Source organism: Corvus brachyrhynchos, unplaced genomic scaffold, assembly GCF_000691975.1.
Source record: "Corvus brachyrhynchos isolate BGI_N302 unplaced genomic scaffold, ASM69197v1 scaffold128, whole genome shotgun sequence".
Taxonomy (NCBI): Eukaryota; Metazoa; Chordata; class Aves; order Passeriformes; family Corvidae; genus Corvus; species Corvus brachyrhynchos.
In genome coordinates, this window is record NW_008239648.1 from 149,806 (window position 1) to 172,767 (window position 22,962).

Here is a 22,962-nt window from a genome sequence, read left to right on the forward strand (position 1 = left end):
TAACTGGTCCAACCAAATGAGATTCAAACTGCAATGAAATAACACACGTGATACTTACTGTCGTCCTACAGTCTCCATTTTGTATTCTTAATAGATTATTCATAAAATTATTCCAGAAGATTTGTGACTTCTTTAGTGAAACAATGCCTTTTCCATCTGGCACAAATTTTGGCTTCATGTGTTTTTTTGCAGCAGCAACATCAACGTGCCACATTCTAATCACCTTGTTACTCAGCATCACTGATTAGCACAGCACTGTAAACTCAGACTTGTATACCCTCTGAGACTGTTACTGTGAACTGCTGCTGTAAAATGTTTACACTGTTCTTTCTGAATATCACACATCCAAAACATTTCACAGGGCTGTCCATTTCATCATAGAAAAATAATATAATATGCTTTTGTTTATATTTTGCTCCAAAGACCCCTGCATCCCCTGTGACTCCAATGGCCCAGTTCTGCAGAGGAACATGCTCTGCATTTCCTGTATATATTTTGTGGAGTTCTTTGAACAAAGCTTTCTAATCCAGAAGACTATTGTATTCAATCTGTCCACAGGTTTCCAAAAACTGAAGCATGCCTCATTAAAGAGGCACTGGACTAGTTCAGCTTGCTGACTTCATCCCCTCTCAGCTGTTATCTCTTACCATGTATTAAAAAACCGTAAGAATGAATGACTGAGGAAATAAAGGCAGAAAACTATCATGCAAATGACTAACATCAACCAGACTGCCTGACACCTGAAGCCTCCATGCCCAAGAAAAACCAACCAGACTGCATTTGTGATTCCCATGGCAATCACTGGTCCAGAAAGGAGCAGCTATGCATGAATTACTGGGGTAAGGGCTAGAACAAACAAGATCAATCAGTCATTTCTGACTGAACCATCAGGCAGGCACTGGTGGCCATAACAAGGCACTGCAACCCAGCCTAAGGCTGAAGTGGCAGCCAAGCGTCAGTGGTGCTCCCTCTGCAACACAACTGTCCCACTGCTTCCCCCAGTGCACAAGCAGTGCTAGCAAAGGGTTCCCCAGAACAGCTTCTCAGACACTCTCCCCTTCCTCCAGACCTGGACAGAACAAAGTCTTCCACAATGAAGCTCCCACATTCCTTCAGAAACCAGTTCCCTTTTCCGCACTAAAAAACTATCCAAAAATTCCCACCACATGCATTACCCACTGCTCAAACACTAACAAAACATGTAACTAACCAGTATCATTATTCAGTCCTTAACACTTACTACTCTTCCAATGGCCCCTAGTGTTTTCAGCAAAAAATGAAAACACCTGTGTAGCAGGTTCAGTTTGTAAACCAGGTGGAAACACCAATTTAGTGTAGTGGTTTGGTGCAGAACACTCATTACTTATTTATTTTCTGTGAGATGAGAATTAGGAGAAAGCAAAGCAGGCACAAAACTTAAAAGAATATAAAGAAGTTTATTAACAGACCTAAGAGAAAAAAAAAATCAGACCACACCTTCAGAACACTCCCCCCACGTTTCTCCCTTCTCCCACTGACAATGTAAAAAGACAGCCCTTGAGATTTTCAGTGTGTTTACCACTTCCATAATAACCTTGTTCAGTTCATTTAGGGAGAGGAGTCTCTCTTGCTCATGCTATGGAGACATCTCCACAAAAAGTTCTCTCATGGCTCAGTATCACAACGAGACAGCCACCCGTGTTGGTTCTCTGCTCGCATGTGAGAGTCCCTTCCCCCAACTTACAGCTTTCCCCACAACTGCTTTTGAGGGTCCAATCTTGAGCTACTGGGGTACCATTTTAAGGTTGAGGTGTTCAAAAACAAAGATTCTCTTTACCCATCTCTGGAAGCATCTTCATCTCTAGGAATAGAGGCCCTCCCCCTTCCCTGGGAGCAAAAGAGTCCTCATCATCTTCATCTCTAGGAACAGAGGTCTTCTCCTTCCAGTTGGAGCAAAAGCCCTCATCACTTCCATCTCTCCCTGTTCAAACTTCTCATGAAATTACAGCTGCTTCAGCATTTGCTTATTTCAGCACAGGTGCTTTTGCTCACAAGTACAGTTTGAACGCTCCACTCCCCCAGGCTTTCATGAAATTACAACGGGTACTCTGATATATCACAGTCCATCACCACCATAGCTTTGCAACAGAGTTTCAGCTCCTAAGCATCTCCGCTATCTCCTCCCTCACGTTTTCAGCGCTTCTTTCTCTACTTAATGTCTGCAGGCTTCATCTGTTCTGGAGGAAACTCAGAGCACTAAAAGGGTTAATCTCACCCGGCCCTGCAGCTGGAATTCGCTTATCACTGTTGGTCCCATGATCTTTGCCGGGCAGCAGGGCAGCTTCAGCTGAATCTTCAGCCGCACTGGAGAGAGGGAGCCGCCCGTCTGCACAAAGCCGGGCTGGGGGGGGGCGCAGGCGGGACCGGGCCGGACCCGCTGGGCCCCAAACAGGCCCAGTCCAGTTACCTGTCCCAAGGCTGGAAGCAAGAGAGCTTTCCTGGGGCTTGTCCATTCCTAAATGTGGACCATAGAGGCATGTCAGGCTTTTTTAAGTGGCTTAAAAAATTGTCAATATTCAAACTGGCCAGCTGATAGGTTCTGTTAGGTCATAGAGGAAGCTGTAAGCACCTCTTTGCAAGAAAATCACTTCCAGAGTTATGCTAACCCATGACATGCCAACCCTGCATTAAGGTGTCACTGATTCAAAGCGACTGCCCCCTTAGCTAGTGTAAAGTAACAAACACAGAAATTCAAGTTTACCTGAGAATACCTCCTGATTTCAGCAAATCACAAAATCACTTTCCACTGTATGAACTTTGCCAGCCTTCACCCTTATCAGTTAATGTCCTCTCCTGTGTGTGTTTAGTCCAGAACTTAATATCACTTTTAACAACTCAACCAGAAAACTGGACAGTAATTATCTTCACAAGCTGAAGAACCAGTTGTACCTCTTTCACTAGCAGCTCTAATAAACCTACTCTCTCACCAGAAAGTGGCTGTGCTATTCCAAAACAAAGCAGAAAAAAGTCACTAAATTTCAAAATCACTACTCTTGCAAAACAGAGACATTTGTCAGACACTTCATTGTGCAAATTTCATTCTTTTCCTGGGGACCAGCCTGTAGTACAGGTGCTGCACAAATTTACAAGTAACCCCCACAGCAAAGCTAAAATTTTATGTCCTAAGAGGTAGCTGTCCTCTTCAGCTCCAGACAGGAAAGGTCAGTCACTGTCTTACAGACTTGGTTGCTGGAGGAATAGACTCTGTTTAAAACAACATTTTACACAAATGGAGCTGGATGGGCTATTTTAACACATTACTTGCAAGAACTGGTGTCAAAAGATTTTAATTTTTTTGTTTAACAAAATGGTGTTCAGCTTATTTTCAATACTTGGTTATGCCCTCCCACTGTTGTGGTAACCACTGTTTCTTCCCTTGTTTTCAGTAATTCTTGAAATCCTGAAAAACTAAACCAGTTTGTACATAAACAAAAGTAATATATCTTAATAGCACATAATTTGAATAAGCATTGCTTACTGAATAAAAAATACCCTGGAATAATGAAGCATTGCAATTTTAAGACTTCCCTAAATTTCCACTTAACCAGTGAACCAGTTTGACAACTTAAAAGCTCAGAAATACCATGACTTAAAAAAATTGAAGCAGCTCAGCTGACCTGAAACCAACAAAGAACTGTAGTAGCTCATCAAATGCACAAGTATTTGTAAACAGGAACAGGGCCTGGGATGCAGCGGGGAGAAGCAGTTCTGCAATTTTTGGGAGAAAAACCTGTCACATTTTTATGTGCGTCAGTGTTTGTCAAAACAGACTTACACTAAGGTTTTAGTGGAAGCAAAATTCAGTATGAATCATAATAAGACAAACATTAGATAAAACCCTGAAAGAGAAGGTCAAAGAAAACCACAGGAGATAAGTGTCTTAAAAACAATTTATGTTTGCTGTCTATCTAAAGAAACATTAATTCAGTTAATCAAAACCACATCAAAACATCACAGTGCTGACAGTCAAAATGCTCCTTTATTCCAATGGGAAAGTTTGGTGCTTCAGGAATAGAGAACGACCAGATTGGTAACAGGAAGACAGGATGAAACGGGCTAAAAATAACACACTAAGATCTGAACAACCTATTACATTTTCCATGTTACATACTACATATTCCAGTGTTAAGTAGTTACTTGAAGATAAACCAAGTAACCAAATTAATTTACATACAGAAAACCTGCAACTGGATGAAATGAACATCTAAGTAGGCATTTTAAAGTAATTATGAACTTCAGTAAAAGAAATAAAACAGCAAAAGTTCAACAGTGCTAAGTGTAACTTCTTGTCCCCTGCTGTTTTGTCCAAATTTTGGACAAAGCTGGAAAAAAACATCTGTCTCTCCTCACTGAGAGCTACTACAACTATACTACAACAGAACCAAGAACATTAACTATCGTTTGGACGGTCAGACAAAACCTTAGGATGGATCTTGGAATTACACTTACATCCTGCCATTCAGTCACTTTTCACTAAAGGAAGAAAAGAAAATCTTGGAAGAACACATAAAAGCAACTATTAGCAAGATATTTCAATACATAATAGAAAAAAGCTCTCTTTTATCTCATCATTCAAGCACAATTCAACAGGAATCAAAATCCATGCAGATTGAACACATCATTCCCTAAAAAAAAAAATCTCAGTGTGCAAATGACTTATTTTCCTCTTGTAGATGAGGTTGACAAAGGTTGGATGTGCTACACTGGCAGAAACTGATGCTGATGCCACTAGAGCAACAATAGTAGTTCACAGGAAAGTAAGCCGCAGCTGCAACGCAGATGAGACGAGAGTCCATCTGAGCAATTTTAGATTTCAAAAACATCCACTGAAGGAATAATACAAGAACTGAAAAGAATCACCATTTATATTTTATGAATTTTTAAAAGATTATACCAAGCATACACAATGACAATCAGCCTGTCTTAGGTAAGACACTAAATAACCTTTTACATTCTAATCAAAATGTAACTCAAAATAAAAAAAATTACCTTGTTTCATTCTAAGAGTTTTACCAGTTTTGAAAAGGGCACTAAAAAATACACAAAATTAAGTCAATCATACCTTTAGCCACAGCTTCTTTATACTTTTCTTTGGCAGAATTTACTTCTTTTATTAGTTGCCTATAGCTAGATTTTAGTTTCTCTAGTTCTGTCTTTGTGACCTTTAAGAAAAGAGAAATATAAAAAGCATTAAAAATACTTATTCTCAACACATTAGAAAAACATAGCATTAGTAAAAGAGAATTAACAGAATTTATTATCCAAAATAAGGATGCCACACTTTCCACTGGCTTGAGAAAATCTTAACAGGATATTACATGGTGCAATTACATAGTGCAAATTACATGTTATAAATTACATGGTGCAAAATCAATAAATGCATGGAATTAAGTAAGAAGCCTAAGACACAGATCCCCATTCACATCAATGTAATTAAAAATATATTTAGAAAATCCAGTTAATCATCAACGATATTCCATTTCAATTACAAGGAAAAAAAAAAATCAAAAAGATGCTTAACAAATCATACTAGTTTAAAATGTCCTATGCATAGGAAGGAATTTCTTCAGCACCTAAAAGAAAAGCAGAATTCTTAGACATTACACTTCATACGTATGACTAAGGAACAGCAACTTGGCATGAAGCAGTCTATCAACTGTAAAACTCAAACCCTTAAAAAGAAAAACCAAGCCAACAAAGAAAAAAACCTAAACAAAAACCCAACTACAGAAGCAACCAACCAAACAAGAAACCTCTACCATGAAACAGAGCACTGAACATAACACTTTTGGTCACAAAATTAAAATAAAGTTTTCTCTTCTACCCCCAGCATTCATTCACTGTGTCACAAAACTAGTGCACTGTTCAGAAATAATCCCAAACCATGAACTTGCAAACAAAAGCCATTAACAAACCAGCCATCATAATACCAAACAACTGTAAAGAAACCACAATATTGTAAAGAAAAACAAAAAATTCTAAACAGAAAAAAAACCCCAAACCAACCACCCAACCAAAAAAACAGACTTCCATGGGAAAATCATGGAAGAGAAACTTATTAACTGGTTTTCCTCCTCTTGCAGCTGGCAGCAAGAAGGCTGAAGTTCACAATTTTCCCTTTTTTTCCATGAGGTAAGGCCAAGACAACACTACTTTCACCCCCCAGAACATCTGAAAATTTAATGAAATTCCTTAAAAATCCAACAAAGTGCTGTCTACAGCTTCTATTTTTGGGCCAACTGTGCAAAATTTAATTTAAAGGCAGAACATTTTCTCCACATCAATCACATATACTCATCTCATATTTTTACATTCTGCAAATTATACTCACAACTGCTGTTATTATGCACCAATAATACATAATAATCCAGTGATACAGGAGAAATAACTTTATAACAAACTTACATTATAAAGACATCATGGCAAATGGAGAAAAAGATTCAGTTAAGAAGTAGTGATCACAATTAAGATCTAAATAACACAAACAGCTTCTCTTACAGAAAACTGAAAAATAAAAGCCCACTAGCATTATGAAACATTTGTATTTATGTATAACCTTCTATTATGTATTTTACTGATTTTTAGATTGTGTTTTTCCAACAGATAAAACCAACACCAAGAGCATATCTGTTCCCAAAGAACACTTAAGGAACTAACATGGTCAAGGATTACTTTAAACTCCGTTTTTATTTCAAAAGGTCTTGCCCACCTAATTAGCACTCTAATTAGTACTCTACTTTTTTCCCCCTTGAATTTCATGAAGAAAGAAAATTATTCAACACCTTAATGGAAACTGGAATAAATCTACAAGATTCAAGTCCTATTACATATATGCAAAAGCCACGTTATTTTACTGTCCTTAAGAATTTTCCCCATAAGATTCCTCACCGTAGAGGTGTCTAAAATAAGAAAGGATGACACATATGTATTTCACCTAAACACACTTTTATGCCAGCTTATCCTAAAAATAGGAGCTGCACAGACACTGACGTTCACACACTTTGGATACTGCCCTGGTATATAACTGTCATTTTACCTCTGTGCATAACAAAAGCAGAGGTAATACCACAGAACATGAGAAGTATTTTGAATTTGAGGGAGTCATTCTGAAAGGGCTCCAGGTACACAAAACCTCGAACAAACAATGTCAGCTAACAATGGGAAAACACTATTCAAATACTTCTTTGGAAAATCAGGAAGGGAAAAAAAGAAAAAACCCAAACCAAAATAACCAATAATCATTTGGCGAGTGCTCAATATGCATTATGTTTTTTTGGAAAAGTCTTATTTTAAAAGACATTTTTATTAGAGGTTTTATTAGAGTTTGGCCTATTTACAGAAAAAAAACCCATTTCATAGTCTCTTTACAAAGTATACCTGAGTTTCCAGCAATCTTACTCCATTCAGCCTCTCCTTCTTATTTTTCTTTTTCTCTTAATGCAATTCTCTGTAACTTCTATTATTTCTAACACATGCTACCAGTTTTTCCTCTTCTTCCATCCTGACTTTTTTGAGATGCACCAATCCGTAAGTAGCAGTGAGTGATTATTTGGCTTGGAAGTTTTATCAAATAATGACAGCCTACTGACCATGCATCAAAAAAGATGTCCCCATAGTCCCTACTTGGGGAAGATGCCAAGATTCTAGCATAGTATGGAAGCAATCTTATTAGAGCCAATATATTTATCTTAAAATATTCTTAGTTTAAATACAGAATAGCTCCAAGTTCTTCTCATAACTGGCCCAAGAATCTTTTACTCATCAATCTGTGACGGCGTTACTGCTTTACTCAGATGTTACATTTTAATTACACTACTCCAAATCCCAAATTCTCTGCTGGAAGAAAGAAGAAAAAGTGCTTTTCCTTCTCTCAGCAGACCTTTCAGACTATCACTCTGATTTTTGACATCTGTAGCTAAATTTTCCCCAGAGCATCTGAATGAAACAGTGATTTCTGTCAGCTTTACTGACAAGACACAGCACTTTCAACACAAGCAGGACAACTGACATGTCACGGAAAACACTCTGAAGACTTCCACCTGCAGTCTAAATGTTTGGTTTACACATGCTTTATATTTTAGAATAGAAACTAAAATCCTGTCCCCACCCAAAACAGTCTGCACTCATTAACAAAAGTTTACAGTGTCCCAGTCCCATGAATGTCTAGAGTGGAATGAGAACAGGAATAAAGATGAAACAGAGAAGTGTCACACAAGAATTATCCTCCACTGGAAGAAGAGCATTTGCAGTGCTAACTGTCCACGGAAATTCATATAGAAGATATTCTCCATCTTTGCCTTGACAGCTACCAGGAAAGAAAAACTATATTGAAAATTAATAAAATTTAACTTAAGCATTCTACGTATCACCCACTATGCTTTTATCACAGCACAAACAGAAACAGCAACTAAAAAAATCCACTCTTAATTTAATATTTTTAAACATATAGAATTTTAATCCATTTATCAAGCACAGATGTATAAAATACCTTGTACATCTCTGCTTCAATTTGTTGATGAACACCTATGAAGCTCTTCTTAACTTGCTGCTTATCTTTGATCATCATTGTAAGCCTGTGCAAGGGCCCAGAATTAAGATCCTCTGCATGTGTCTTCATTATTTTACTCAGCTGTTCTGTTTGCTGTACCACGAGCAACCAAGACTATAAAAAAAAGTCAGAACAGAAAAGCACTTACTTACTTCAGCTCACAAATAACCAAACAATTAGTAAGAACTGTGGGAAAAGATGCACTGCTGTTTAAAAAAAATCAGTAAAAGAACTAGTTTTAAACTTACTGAAATGCATTTGAGATCCTCCTGCAACAGCAAAATTATGCCTCAATCTTATTCATAAAATAATAAAAAAGCACTGAAGACAAAAATACAGTGTTGAATGTTCACCCTTTAGCACTGTCCTAGTATTTCTAAACACCAAAGAAAGCACTGCAGCCTTATTTTTTTTTAAATATACCCCCCAACACCCCCGAGAACAGTGCTCCCACGTCCTTTGTCCTCCAGTTTCCACCAACAGCTGCTCTGCCAGTGCTGACTTCCTCCTTTGTCTAAATACCTGACAGTAATATGCATTTGAGTGGTCTTGGTTTAAGAGGATACCATCACATCAGCTGCTTCACACAGCAGCATCAGTCAGGCCACCAGTACCAAAGCACAAACAGACGCAACATTCATCTGTCACTGTAACCCAACATCTTTCTGTACCCTTGCTTCAATAGCTTCCTTGGACATTCTGTCAGTTTTCAGGACAGCTTAATGTGCTGTGTGTGGCTTTGAATACAGACACACATTTACAGATATCACAGACAAATGCGAAATTCATCTTCAGTTCAAATAAAAGCCCTGGCTACCCTCAAGATTGCTGTCACGCATTGGATTCCTTAAAGATAACTCCCTGCCAATGAACGCTGTCCTGTATCTAAGATTTCAGAGTGGCTACATGCCACAGAATTACAATGTTTTGAAGGCAGCTAGCATATGAATTTTATTGGCATTTATCTTACTCTTACTAAAACAGAAATCAGCCTGAGATCAAAACCTTAGAAGATTAATTTGTTTGTTAGCTTTGGGGTTTCTTTCCATCCTGTATACAAATATATATACATAATATTTCCATCTCTATATGACAATGCTACAACAGAAACTGGATTCTAGAGAAGAAAACAAAAGACAATTGATTCCCCTATATACTGGCCTATCTTTAACATTTCCTCCAGCTTGTAAACATCCCACAGATTGGCACAGAGCTATCCAGACGGCTTAAAGTGTGGTGTTGTAAAAGGTCAACGCCTAAAGCTTCCCTGCTATGGCTGGAAACCATTTCAGAACCCATACTGAAAAGCTGCATAGGATAAAAACATCACTGAACACCTGTGTGAGAGGAGTGGGCCTTGTGGTTACAGAGGATTTCATAAAAGTGCCCTCAGAGGTGAAAATGTAGTCAGAGTCATCCATTTTCTATAAGGCTGATTTATTACTGATGACAGAACTACTGTTTTAATCCTGAAAAATCACGACAAAAGCATTTTTCAACAGTACAGGGTATTCTAAAGAAATGCTTAGTTTACAATTCAGCAAATGAGCTTAAATAAGCCAGAAACATAGCAAATACTTCCCTTCCTATTAAAAAAAAATCATTTGCATATTTTCCTGCTCTTCACATCACTTTTTCCACCAGGAAAAGATGAAAGTGATGTTTCCATAGGGGAATATCAGTTAAGCAGGACTTCTGTGCTTTGTATGATTATATTTTACTATTTTAAATAAGGAGAAGGTAAAGTGAAAACTACTCAAAAATAGAGATTTATATGGGACAAAAAAGCTGGGTGGGGACAGCAGAAAAGGCAAAGCATTTCCTTCCACAAAAAATGACCACAGCCCAACAAATGCAATAAAATACAATATTGTTTGGTGTGTTTGGCTTAACAATATTTTTTAGACATATACACACACAAAAGAGCTGTCTGGAAGCTCTTAAAAACACCTCTTTTCTAGCATTACCAGCTGCTGCCACCATGCCTTCCAGCAAGTTTGCTGTCTCCACATGAAAAAAACATAGGACAGATTTTCCCAAACACCATTTCTAAACGCTTGCTCTTGCTGTACACTTAGAGATCAAAACAAAACAAACAACCACAATAACAAAACCAACCAAACAGAACCCATGAAAAATTACAGAGCTTCCTATTGGGGTTTAATGCCACAAAACACAAAATAATACCGTAATACCGAACACAGGTATTTTACATCTTAGAAGACGTAAGATACTATACATATGTCCCATAATATTTGCATCAGTCTTTGGTTCAGTAAAATGTCAGGAAGAGAGAAAAAAGTATCACAAAAGAATAAAATAAATTAGAATGAGATTAGTAAATTAATCAATAATTCAGGCTTTTTAACTGCCAAAACTAGTAAGATAATGTGTCATTACACAACTTTAAAATCCAAGGTGTCAGTGAAATTTTAAGGCAAGCCCATACAAAAGATCTGCCGGTCCATATGAATATTTTTGCTGTTAGATAAATTTGTAGAAATCAGGGAAGCGACTTAATGAAAAATTACACCTCCTTATGGGAAAAAAAAAGGGAACAAAAATGATGCTTAAGGACAACTTGAGTGTCTCTGGTCAAAACAAGATTTCAAAATGTGACATGCTTACCTCTTTTCAAGCCAAAAAGAACATGGCTTAAGTCAGATCTCCAGATTTTTGAAATTTATCTGCTCACAAGAAGTGCTCATGTTATTAACTGAGATACCTATGTGAAGGTTAATGGCTGTTTATGCCTTATAATGATAAATGGTCTGTGCCAATGAAAAAAAAAGGGCAGTATTTCAATTTACAAGGCAAGAATTATTGTGGGGGAGGGAAACAACAACAGAACATGTTATATATAAACACTGCACAGTGCTGAAGCAGCCGAGCTCTAGCAGCACAGCTTCCAAGTCACACACAGTCACTTTAACCCTGTATAAATCCAGCCTGCTTGCACAAGGAGCAGTCCTGTTCCTAATGCTATGCCACAGCCACCGTCCAAGCAGCCACCCCATAAGCCCACTACATAAAAACTGTTCTGTCTAAAATTTAACTTGATCCAGAAAGGGTGTTTTCCTGCAGAGAGAAAATGAGGATTCATGCCAGACTGGAAGGACTGTGTAACCACTGCTACAGCACAAGGGCCAAGAACTGAACTGAGTAAGCCATCAAAACAGAATAGTCTTCTCTTGTCAGTAGAGAATCCAGGTCAGGAGTAAAACTTTCAGACAGGTGATAAAGGAAGTTTGCTTCATCGGTATATTTACTGGACTTGCTCTAAATCTGAAAATCAGTAATTTGGAAAACAGACAGCCTTACCTTTTTAAAAAGTCAACACAGTTATTTTAAACTGAATACAAAATAACCTCACCATTATGAGAAACATCCTGAATTAATGTTTTGTTTTTACAACACATGCTGCAGTGTGAGTTACAGCTGGAATGCTAGGCTTTGCCTTGGTTTCCTGGCATTTTCTATTTCTGTCACAAATTCTATAAAACATAAACAATAGTTCCTACCTTAAAAGAAAAGCTTACTATAGCATACTTGTTTTCAAAACACTAAACAAAGTAGCAGGCTCAACCCAGTTATGTAAAATACTGAATTTCAAAAATCAGGATTGATTCTAGTTCAGTTAATTTTTTGAAAGCAAGACTACAGCTCAACTTCTACATATTTCACTGAGAAACTAAAAGAAGCCCATTTTAAATACTTTGGCAAAATTAACTCTCAAGGAAATGAATGGCTAGGAACCCAACTCAAAGCAAAAAAAACAAAAATAAACCCAGTACCCAAGGATATTCCAAATACAAAACACTTCAGACTTACCTTGGACACATTGCTGATATAATCCAATTGACACGCGCTCTCTTTATCTACTTGGTTACAAAGATTCTGTAAAGTGGATGCGTATTCCTTATCACTTTTTACTCTCATTACCATAAATTTCTTCACTGTTTCCAGCAGTCGTAGTTCCCAGTCTTGCAGTTTTAATAAAGCATCGTGAGAATACTTCAGGTCACCTCCAAACCCCATTTTTTAAGGCACTATATACCAGACAGGGGAAAATACAGGCTCTTCACCACATCTGAAACGAGAACAAGACTGATGAGACAATTATCAAACGAAAAGCTTCTGGTGAGATAAAGAGCAACTATTAATGCCTAACCCTGAAATAACTTAATCATAAGATTAACCACATACATTTACCTCTTCAGTATAAACCTGAAGGAGGCTCAGAGCACTGTTTTGAACACCAAACTCTGACTGGAAAAGATTTCAGCCTTAGAACTGCTCTCCAGTTTCCATTCCTGCAAAAAGGTACCTCCCTAACTTTAAAGTACAGTATGTAAGAAAACATAACAGCATCTAAGACAAACACCAATCTACATATTTAACCAAATAAGTACAGCTAACAGTATCTCCAGACAAGCTGCCAACTGCACTTTTCTACTCCTGGTGATCTGAAAGATTTGTTTCTGGTGTTTACTGTCCTAAGAGCACAGAAAAATCCAAATAAAACATCAGCTCTCAGGCACTGCATCTGTGGGAAATTGATAACTATTTAGAAGCTAGTTTGCTCCTAAACCCTGTGTTAACAGGCCATTAAACTTGCAGACTCCACCTCCCAGAAACCAGAAAATATCCCAAACCAGGTTTTCCATTCAACCATACACTGGTCCCCAGGGTCAGAGTTCTTTCGTTTACACCATTTTACCCTAGGACAGTCCAGTCTTATTGTACACCAAACTGACATAAAGTAAGATTGATAAACAGGTAAGATATGCTGCCTTATGCAATCCTGTAGTAGAACTGAAGGCCAAAGACACATTACTAGAGTTAGCTCTGAAACACCTCCATCTGATGCTGACAAACAGGTAGCTACATTGTGGAAGAGCTGAAACCACACATATAAGGAATTTCTACACACTCTTGCACAGGTTTTGTAACGTAGGCTGAACCCTCTTTTCTGTGTACACACCAACCACCTGTTCCTATACTAATCAGCTTCCAGCTAGGTAAGATAAACTTATATAAACTGCAACCCTTATCTCCGGACTGCAGCGCAGCCATAGCCTGTACACTGCCTATTCACTAATTCCCGCACTACAGCTAAGTCCTGGTTCTTTTTAACACAGAAATACCTATTTCTTCACGGGCTTTACATTACCTCTTAAATTAGCAGTGTTCTATAGGCACTTACAAATTTATCTTCCTAGGAGTCCACTGAGGGAAGTAGGACTAATATTCTTATTTTACATTAAGAACTGACACATGAACTAGTGTTGACACTGTGGCAGCTCATATTGGTATGTACAAGGCTTAAAGACAGACTTTTCAGAGTGCCTAGCATTTTTAGCATATTAGGTATTCAGAAAAAATAAATATATTACTGGCTTCAGTTCCTGCACAAAATTTCAGAAGATTTTGCAAATCAGAACCTCAAGCAGCCTCTGAAATAAGCCTCATGTACGATGTGTTTATTCTTAGAACACAAACCATGCTACATAACAAAACAAAGATCCAGTAAAGAAAACTAGAACAGTGCCACATTACTATGTATCTACACAATACAGGCCAAGTCAAGGCTGTATGAGTAACCTTAAACCTATTGCAAGCTTTCATAAGCTCTCTAATTTGAAGCTGTATATTTTAGTCAGAATTATTCCTGATGGCTAGGAATTCAGTCATACACAGCAACAGTAAACAGTTTATGTTGGCTGTATTCATGAACTATGTCATTATTAGTAACATTAATGAAAATACCTCCACAGTTAAAATTCAGGAACAGTCTTACAGAACCACAAACAATTTAGTAACATGAACCAAAGAAAAAATCTTAAAGCCCCTGTTTATTAACATGACTAAAGCTGCACTAGTGAATTTTTGACACCCTCTAGATCTAGATCCACTTTTATGACTTTTCATTTTTCTCCTACCCCATTTTAGCACATTACCTAACTATCCTAGCACAATACCCATGGGAAAAGATAGTATCCTTGTTTTCTTACATTCCAGATTTAGAAGAGATGGGAACTGAATCTCACAGTGAAGTATGGCCTTGTGCTATAAGTAATGGCTTGCTTGCTTTTACCCTAGCCTCTGTTTTTTACTGAGAGGCAGTATGGCAAGGAAAGGAGGAAATATTCTCGGCATGTGATATTTCAGTCTGCTTCTACTGACTTACAGAGGAGCCATAGGATTATGAAAATCAATACAACAAAAGACCCAACAATATCTCACTCCAGCCTGCTAAGTTGCTCTTCACGAAGCAGGAATCAGATTTTTTCCAATTCCACTATTAGATGCCTGGATACATAGGCAAAAACTATACACACATTGGACTCTGGCGTTTGTTTTAAATTATTCCTTTCACTGTGACAGAAGAAGCACAGCAAAAATTTGTTTTGCAGAAGTGATAAAACTCTGATTTGCTAACACTAACAAGCATAAAGACTCAGAACTGATGATTGCCAAATGGCTAAGCCAGCTGCGATGTGACTTCCATGTAAATTAAGAAAACATTCAATCAAGACGTTTGAATCCAAACGTCTTGTGGAGACAAGAAGCGGTGAAGAAGTATTCAAGACCTAAGCCACTCAACTAAGCTTAAATTTTGATAAGCTAAAAAACAATGCTGTCACTTAAAACCACTTCTAATTTTTTAATAGCCTAAACATTAACAGTACAGATCACACAGTCATTTATTTGAAGTCAGAACTGTAAGATTTACCAAACATATGAACACTCAATCTGATTTTCAAGTGCTCTTAAAAAACACACACACATTTTGAAAGGCCAGCGTTCAAAAAGACAGTATCTGGCACCAATACAGACAGGTATTTTTCCAAGCTTGGTATCTCCCTCATTGGTGACCACAGGTGAGATGACAGCTGCCCTACAGGGTCAGACCAATGGAACAGAGTAATTCAGTCAGAAGGGACCCACAATGATCACCTGGGCACAGTGACCCATTTAGATCAGCCCTGTGTCTCCAACCATGGCACCAGAAGATGTTTAAGGACAGCAAACCAGCTGGGCTATTCATCGTGTGATCCTCCTTGTTCACAGCTACTGGATTATGGAAAACTAACATTCCTGTATTTTTTTGCTTTACTGAAGCCTTTTCCTGGTCTTAAAATCAAGAGGCATACATGGTTAGAAGGGAAAAAGGGATTTTACCTTGGTATTTATTTTAAGGATCCTTAGGTGCACTATGTCCAGGTTGAATGCACCACAATGCCCACCGCCAATCCCCCCAAAAGATCTGGTATAACATTATAGGTCTTACTAATTAGCAAATCTATCAAAAATTCCCCAATCAGAGGCTCGAATGAGTCCCCCCTCCCCAAGGAACCTTCCCCTGGATGGTTCTATCCTAGTTTACAAAATGTGTTCTGGAGAGGACCTTGGGGTCTGGGGCACACTGATCCCTAACTACGACGTTTCTAAAATGTTTAGTCTCTCAGCTTGACAAACAAGTCCAAGAATGTAGGCAAAAAGCACTGAGAATACAGAAGTTGTAAAAAATGTATAACAGAGGTATAAAAGAAAAGACAAAAATCATCATGGCATCATTACCATACACCATTAAAATACTCACACTGAAGCACAGATTCCTAAACAGATTCTTCAATCACAGACTACTGGCAAAATTGAGAAGTACAGCAAAATCTGAACCCAGAAAAGTTTTAACGTAGAACTGGTATGAGATGTGGTGGGTTTGAGACACAAACATACCTTCTTCTCTAATGATGATGCAAGATGAAAATACAGTGTGAGAGCTATTCTGGGGAAAAAAAGTATTTCTCAAAAAAACATGGGAGAAGGAAAAAGCAGAAATGGCATCATGTTTTAAAAGAAGCTAGATGGAGAAGTGATAACAACAAATATGATATGCTAACTTCATACAGAACAAAACCTTCAGGAATTGCTTTACTCTTACTGTGAAGAGATTTCTTCTGCTTCTGGTAGATACCCGTGAGGTTTATCTCTTTTTCCACATGTGAACGAAGTTTGCATAATTTGACATGCCAGTGAAGTTTCAAACAGAATTCTAGCACATTTTGTAAAAGCAGTAAAATACTAGTACCATGAGTAAAATACTATACCATGAGTTTAAGCTATTTTTTTTTTTTTTTGAAATCTAAGACAGATATAGACATATAGAGGTAGATATAGAAAAAAAAAAACTACTGGACATGTGAATTAGTCAAAAAATATTTAAGCTTAGGAGTCAAATATGTTTGACAGTCAATTCCAAGAAAGTAGGCCTTACTTTCTTTAAAGTGTTATGCTCAAAACAATCAACTAATCATTCACAGGAAGTACACATTGAATGTACATTTAATAATATAGTGTGAATGAGCAACCAGATCTCAAACTGTTCTAAATTTAAGCAGAGTTACTGAAGACAATTTACAACTTCTCTCAGCCACCAACACAGTGGTGCAGTCAGATTCCAAACAAATCTGTGTTAAATTTTATCAGCCTAACAGTAAGAAACTTCAATGGTAGTCACATAATCCTTCAATAATGTAACACTCCCCTCAGGAAATAAAGCCAATATTCCAGTTAGTCATGTTCCTGGATTCCAGCAGCATTCTTTTCCTGAAGAAAATAGTTTCAATAACCAATCTACATTTAATTTAAGAATTGCAATCTATCTGTGACATATGAAAGTGGCCATGCCATGTCAGACCAAAGGTCCTGTGTGTGACACTGACTGAAACGAAATGAGCAAGCAAGAAGAGAACACGTACAACACAACACTTTGAAAAGATGCTCTCCCTACACTTACAACAACTGGTGCTTTCTGCTACATACTGCCATCATTATATCCAAGGTTGTGACTGGTAATCTTATAATAATGATGGATCTACACACATCAGCTGGAACTTGTGGTTTCACAGTACCAGTGACAAGGCAGGCAACTAAAAAAACCACAAACCCAGAAAGCACACCTTGCCCCCAGCTAAACTCAGAACAGGAAAGCACAGCGCAGATCTGGCTTCTCTCACTCTTCATACGCTGTCTATGAATTTAGATTGCTCCTAAATCTGCATAGGCTCCAAATCACAGAGAATACAGAATGCCCTTTATTTTGCAAATACTTCCTACAAACATTAAAAAAAAGCACATCAAAATCAGAAAAGAAAGAGGAGTTGGATTCAGAAGACAAATCCTCAAAATCAAGACTTCTGTACTGATCTAAAAGCATTTTTACAACACGTTATCAATTTGTTAGACAGTCTTTCTCAATTTTTCAATGTGAGGCTTACAGTAGCTACATTCCATTAAAATAATGAAATAAATCAATTCTTAGCTATCCATCCCCATCTTAAATAAAAATTAGACATTCACACAACTGACATTTCTGTTAGCATAGAATCTATTCCTGGAATGCACAAGACCATGAAACCCAAAACACATGTTTTACCTACCATTTGTTTACACTAACCAAATATTCAGATGATCATCTCTGTATGCATGGATATGGTGTATACAACAAACCAGCAAAATTAATCATTCCCCAAAGCTTTTGTCAACAATAAACACTTGAAGTGGTAACAAAAGCTAGTCTGATTATTTCAAAGCTGATTTGAAATGTTGGTCCACTCCAAGCAAAGCAGGCAGCTGATTTTCAGGAAGGCTCTTCTGCAAAGCATAACTTAGCTCAGATACCTTAGAAGTTTTCCTCCAGAAATGTCCTTTAGTACAGTTTTCCTATGTCAGCAGCTACTTCCTCTGATTTTCACTTTCTGAAATACACTTGTTTTTTTCTTTTCTGGGGACTCTGTGAAAGAAAAAAAGAGCAAACTTGTTTTTACTATTTCAGCATTTTCAAACACATTGCAAAATTCAAACTTAGGTACATTGCCCCGCATTTTCAGATTATTACCAGGAGCCAGCCGCTTTTTTTTTTAAAAAAAGATAAAGTTTAACTGAAAGAAAAGAGCAGACTTCTCACAGTATACACATAATTTTGAGTGAAGAAATAATTTTGCCTCTACACATGCAAGAGAAGATTTTTTTTAAGTTCTTGGCATTTCTTATGACAAGAGTATTGTAGCTGAAAAATTAGACAATTTTATTTATTTATGAACCTTGCCCTTGGTAAAACAGAAACAGAAGTCCATTAACCAGGAAAATGAAGGCCTGGAAGGCCAAAGTTTGTTATATGAAAGATGAAGTTAGTAGTGCTGTTTTCATAAAGTTGAACACGACAAGTGGCAACATGAGAAAGTAATCACTCAAGACACATAAATTTCTTATATGGCTCTAACTACTCTAATATCTAGAAAAGTAAGAGGTCAAGAAGTTAGGATGACTAGCAGGACCAAAATTTCAAGTTGTAACTCTGGACTGCAATTTAGGTGAAGCAAACTGACACAGAAGGTTTTGACGGTTTATACTAAGAAAAAAAGTATATAAAATATAAAAAATGGTAAGGAACGAGCTTTGCATACAGCTTACAAGGGCAAGGTATACTGTAAAATCTACATGTGGACTCATGATAAGCATTCACTCACAATCTCATGCTAGAATGTCCAACTTTAGATGAGACATTCCATAACAGTTTAGCATTGCCCTTATAAGAAAAACACACAAAGCAAAACTGAAAGAAAGACACGGTGCGTAAGGCTGAAGAAAGCAAAACTATTTTCAAAATCTCCATTATTTAAAACAAAGCACTGATCACAGACATGTTTATAAAATCTTATGAAGGGATAGGCTTAGTTCACATTTAAGCAGGCATTATTTAGTATTCCTTTCTGGTTACTTAGTGACGTTCAAGAAACAAAGAACTGCCTAATATAAATACAAAATTTCTATTCTCCATGACCAAAAATAGAAAAGATTGAGCGATGCTAACATTCAGTCACCGCAAAGGAACAGCAGCTATGCAAGCAGATACGAAAGGAGAAAAAAAAAAAGCAGGAGATTATAAACGTTATAAAATTCATCAGTTTTCTAAAAAAACAGATATAAAATCATTTGTTCCAAAGTTTCAAAGCCCTAGGGAAAGTCTTCACCAGCAAAAAGGTACAAGCAGGAGCAAACATTAGAGTCAAATTGGCACCAGTCTTTCTAACACAAATACAAACCAGGTGGAAACACCAGACTGTCGCTGGACAGGAACACAAGTCCTAATCCACATTCAAATGGGACTCGTGAAAGTAGAACAAACACCACCATCAGCACCTGGGCACATTCAAGTTTCAAGCAGATGTTAAGAATTGTATGTGGTAAAATGAAGCCCTTAAAAAAATTCCATTTATCAAATGAAACAATAGATTGGAGCCACTTCAACACAAAAAAGTTCTATCTTCTGCTCCCTGCACACAAACAGTGAACATAATTTTTTCTTTTTAAAGAATTACTCTACCACGTATTTTATAGTGCAGAATTTTGTATGTCAGTACAAAAATTAAATGCAAACCCAACTTTTCTTTAGAATTCCAGTTACCACTGACTTTGTACCTATGTGCAATTTTTCATCTGCACACAGGTCATTAGTAGAACTTAAAGCAGGTAATACAAGTCCAATGCTGGTCTAATTGATAGGCATAGACTAGCTAGTACAGGAAAGCGTAATAAAAGCTTTCCAGTGAACTGCACAGCCATCTGTCAGAGGGCAATAAAATCTCACAAAATTTCCACTGCCATTTCTGAGCTCAAACATAGCAGACTCTGATAGTTACAGACATCTTGCTACCTCAATGCAATCATCCCCTAGATAATGAAGACATAAGAGACAGATTTATAAGAAGATAAATTCAGAGCAGAAAACCTAGATGACCTGTTGTTTTCTGAAATTACTACCAAGACAGTTAAGGCCAATTTCCAATCAGATCCTCTTTAGATTTAGGATATACAAGGCATTTTCTAAAAACAAAGCATCAGAGAAGCAATTAAAAATATTAAATTAATAGTAAAAATTCACCAGAGTCAGATGCTATTGAGCCAAAGCACTGAAGCGTCAGCTATCAAATTTCCAAATTATTAATTCTGCAAAAACTTAGGCTTAAGGTGAGCTAAGCAAAGAGGAATCATGAGTGGAAAAAGATCAATTTTTTTTCAGAGCTGACAAGGCAATCAGAAGAAGCACAACACACTCTGACTTCAGTAGTGCACAATGTGGTTAAAACCATACCTAAGAATCTGTAGATAGACTAGAATAATTCAAAAGAAAAAAAATCCAATGCAGCTTTTGCAGAGCAAAATCAAGTTTCAGAACTTGAAGAGTTCTGTGAAGGAATCAAGGATCCTGTGGAAAAAGATGTTGAAAGTGGGAAGTTTCTGCTGATGTCTCTGATAGGAAGCTGCTAGAGAACTGAAGATCTTGCAGGGTAAGACTCAAGAGACAAAGACTGACAGAGGAGAGAGCTCAGAAGCCTCACCATAATCTGTGCCAGGACTGGGCTGCTGTTCAGAATGGTTACCTGCCTATGCGTCATTACAGAAGCATCTGTGCTTTATACAAAATTACTATGATTAATCAAAACTGACAAATCGTTACAAAATTCGTAGAACTTCAGAACTCTAAGCAGCAAGAATAGAAAACAGCAGATGAAGTCACGTGTCAATAAATGCAACATTAATAGACTGGTAGGAGCTATTTAATATCATTACCAGAAAAAGTTGCAGTAGTCTCTGAACACATACCTTCAAAAACATTTGTTCAGCACTTTCAAGTGGTCAGGTTAGAAACCACCCAGAATATCAGACTATTTTTTAATGAGGGGAAGGGAAAATGTAATATATTCTTATGCTGCTGATACATTAGTGGTATTCCTATATGTTCAAGTTCTTCTAGCTCATGAAAACCATAAAGCACCAAAAAAGGTATAGATAATATTGATCATAGTGTGGAGCAGCTTACACACAGAGAAAGTAAAGAGAATTTTTTAGCTCACAAAACAGGTAAGAATGACATGTCTAAGATCAAAGTACACCAAAAGAAAAAAATCATCGTGGCACAAAGTGATATGGTATGTCAGATGCCTGAAATGTTTTCCAGAAGAACTTGAGAACATCAAATGAAATTTCTAAAAAGTTGCTCTTATGTACCTCTTTGGCTAGTAAATAATTAAATGAGATAATTCAATGCCTAAAGACACTTCTGAGACCATGAAACAAAGAAGTACAGAATAATTATAAAAATTCATTAAAAAACCACAGATCTTAGAACAGCAAGAATTCCATCTCAAGATGTGTCTAAACTGTAAAAGCAGAACAGGAACTATTACTCTGCATTTGTGCCAACAGCACAAATCTTATCTCTTATCTGACAGTAGCAAGTACTGAGCTACATGGATTTCACTTGGTCATGTGCAAACATCCTCAAACAGTGCATTCTCATTCTCTTATCCCTGCAGCTGTAGGAAGTCCATGCTTTTCCCTAGCAGCTCCTGCAGCTGTGATGTTATTAAAAAGACGTGCAAATAAGAAGCAGTGGGCTTCATCAAAGAATGCGATTTACACTTGTCAGCAGTCAAAAAAAAAAAAAAAAAAAAAAAGGCAGAAAGAAGCCCAAAAAACCAGCTCCCAGATTCTCTGCCTAGCATCACAAGTCACAATTCTGATTTTTTTCAATCTTTCATTTTAAATCATTTTCTAAACCACTGCTATCCTCTAAACATCCCCCAACTGGTCTCCACCTCACTTAAGAAGTCAGAAGCTAAAATGGTGGGGTACTCTAGGAACAACCAACTCTGAGAAGAACAGAGATTAGTTCAAATTACTTTCGAGCTCCTTGCCCAAGTGATTACCCTCTTCCAAACAACATTATAATATATCCTTATTTGTTAGTTATCCAAAAATTCATGTTCTCCACAGAACTTCATCTTCCTATTTCTTCCCCTACCACACATCCATTCTGTCCAGCCTACAGCCAGCCAGTGAGCTTTCATGCTCACTGACCCCTACTTTGTTCCAGATGACATCTCCCATTTGCCAAGACTATTCTAAACAGTAATCTCATTCTCCACCACACCTCCAGCTACTTCCCACGGCCTGATAACTTTCTCAGCATGCTCTTTATTGTCTCAGGACTTCTGTGAAAGAATGAGCAAAGGGTAGAGCTGGTATCTGGTAGTGAACCATGCAGTAAGTGCTTTTTGGGTGCAGTTACTCAACTATTTTTGCTTCCACCCAGTAGAAGTTTCTACCTCACAGTCACAGCTAAATAGCAAGACTGAATCTCACCAGGCAGAAAAACAAGAAGATGAAAACAGATGCAAGTTAAGAAGAAAAGAGCTAGTCCAGGTAACACAAGACACATCCTGGCAGTAATGCTTCAAGATTCTTCTGGTGTCTTGGTAACTCTGAAAAAGTGACAAAATAAGCCACACACCCCCCTTTTGCTT

At 37.4% G+C, this 22,962-nt stretch overlaps 1 protein-coding gene across 4 annotated transcripts in view; it reads right to left on the reverse strand.

The window, feature by feature from the left end:
• Positions 1–22,962, reverse strand: part of FER (FER tyrosine kinase) — a 158,621-nt gene that overhangs the window by 130,168 nt on the left and 5,491 nt on the right. For 3 of the 4 annotated variants that reach the window (XM_008639842.2, XM_017742364.1, XM_017742365.1), the window contains exons 2-5: positions 18,275–18,386; positions 12,419–12,677; positions 8,528–8,701; positions 5,102–5,201 (exon numbers count right to left, since the gene is read on the reverse strand). In XM_008639842.2, coding sequence (XP_008638064.1) covers positions 5,102–5,201; positions 8,528–8,701; positions 12,419–12,625 — 481 coding nt within the window. In that variant the 5' untranslated portion in view covers positions 12,626–12,677; positions 18,275–18,386. Of the gene's footprint in view, positions 1–5,101; positions 5,202–5,569; positions 5,613–8,527; positions 8,702–12,418; positions 12,678–18,274; positions 18,387–22,962 lie in introns of those variants that run through there. The other variant, XM_017742362.1, reaches the window with a different exon arrangement.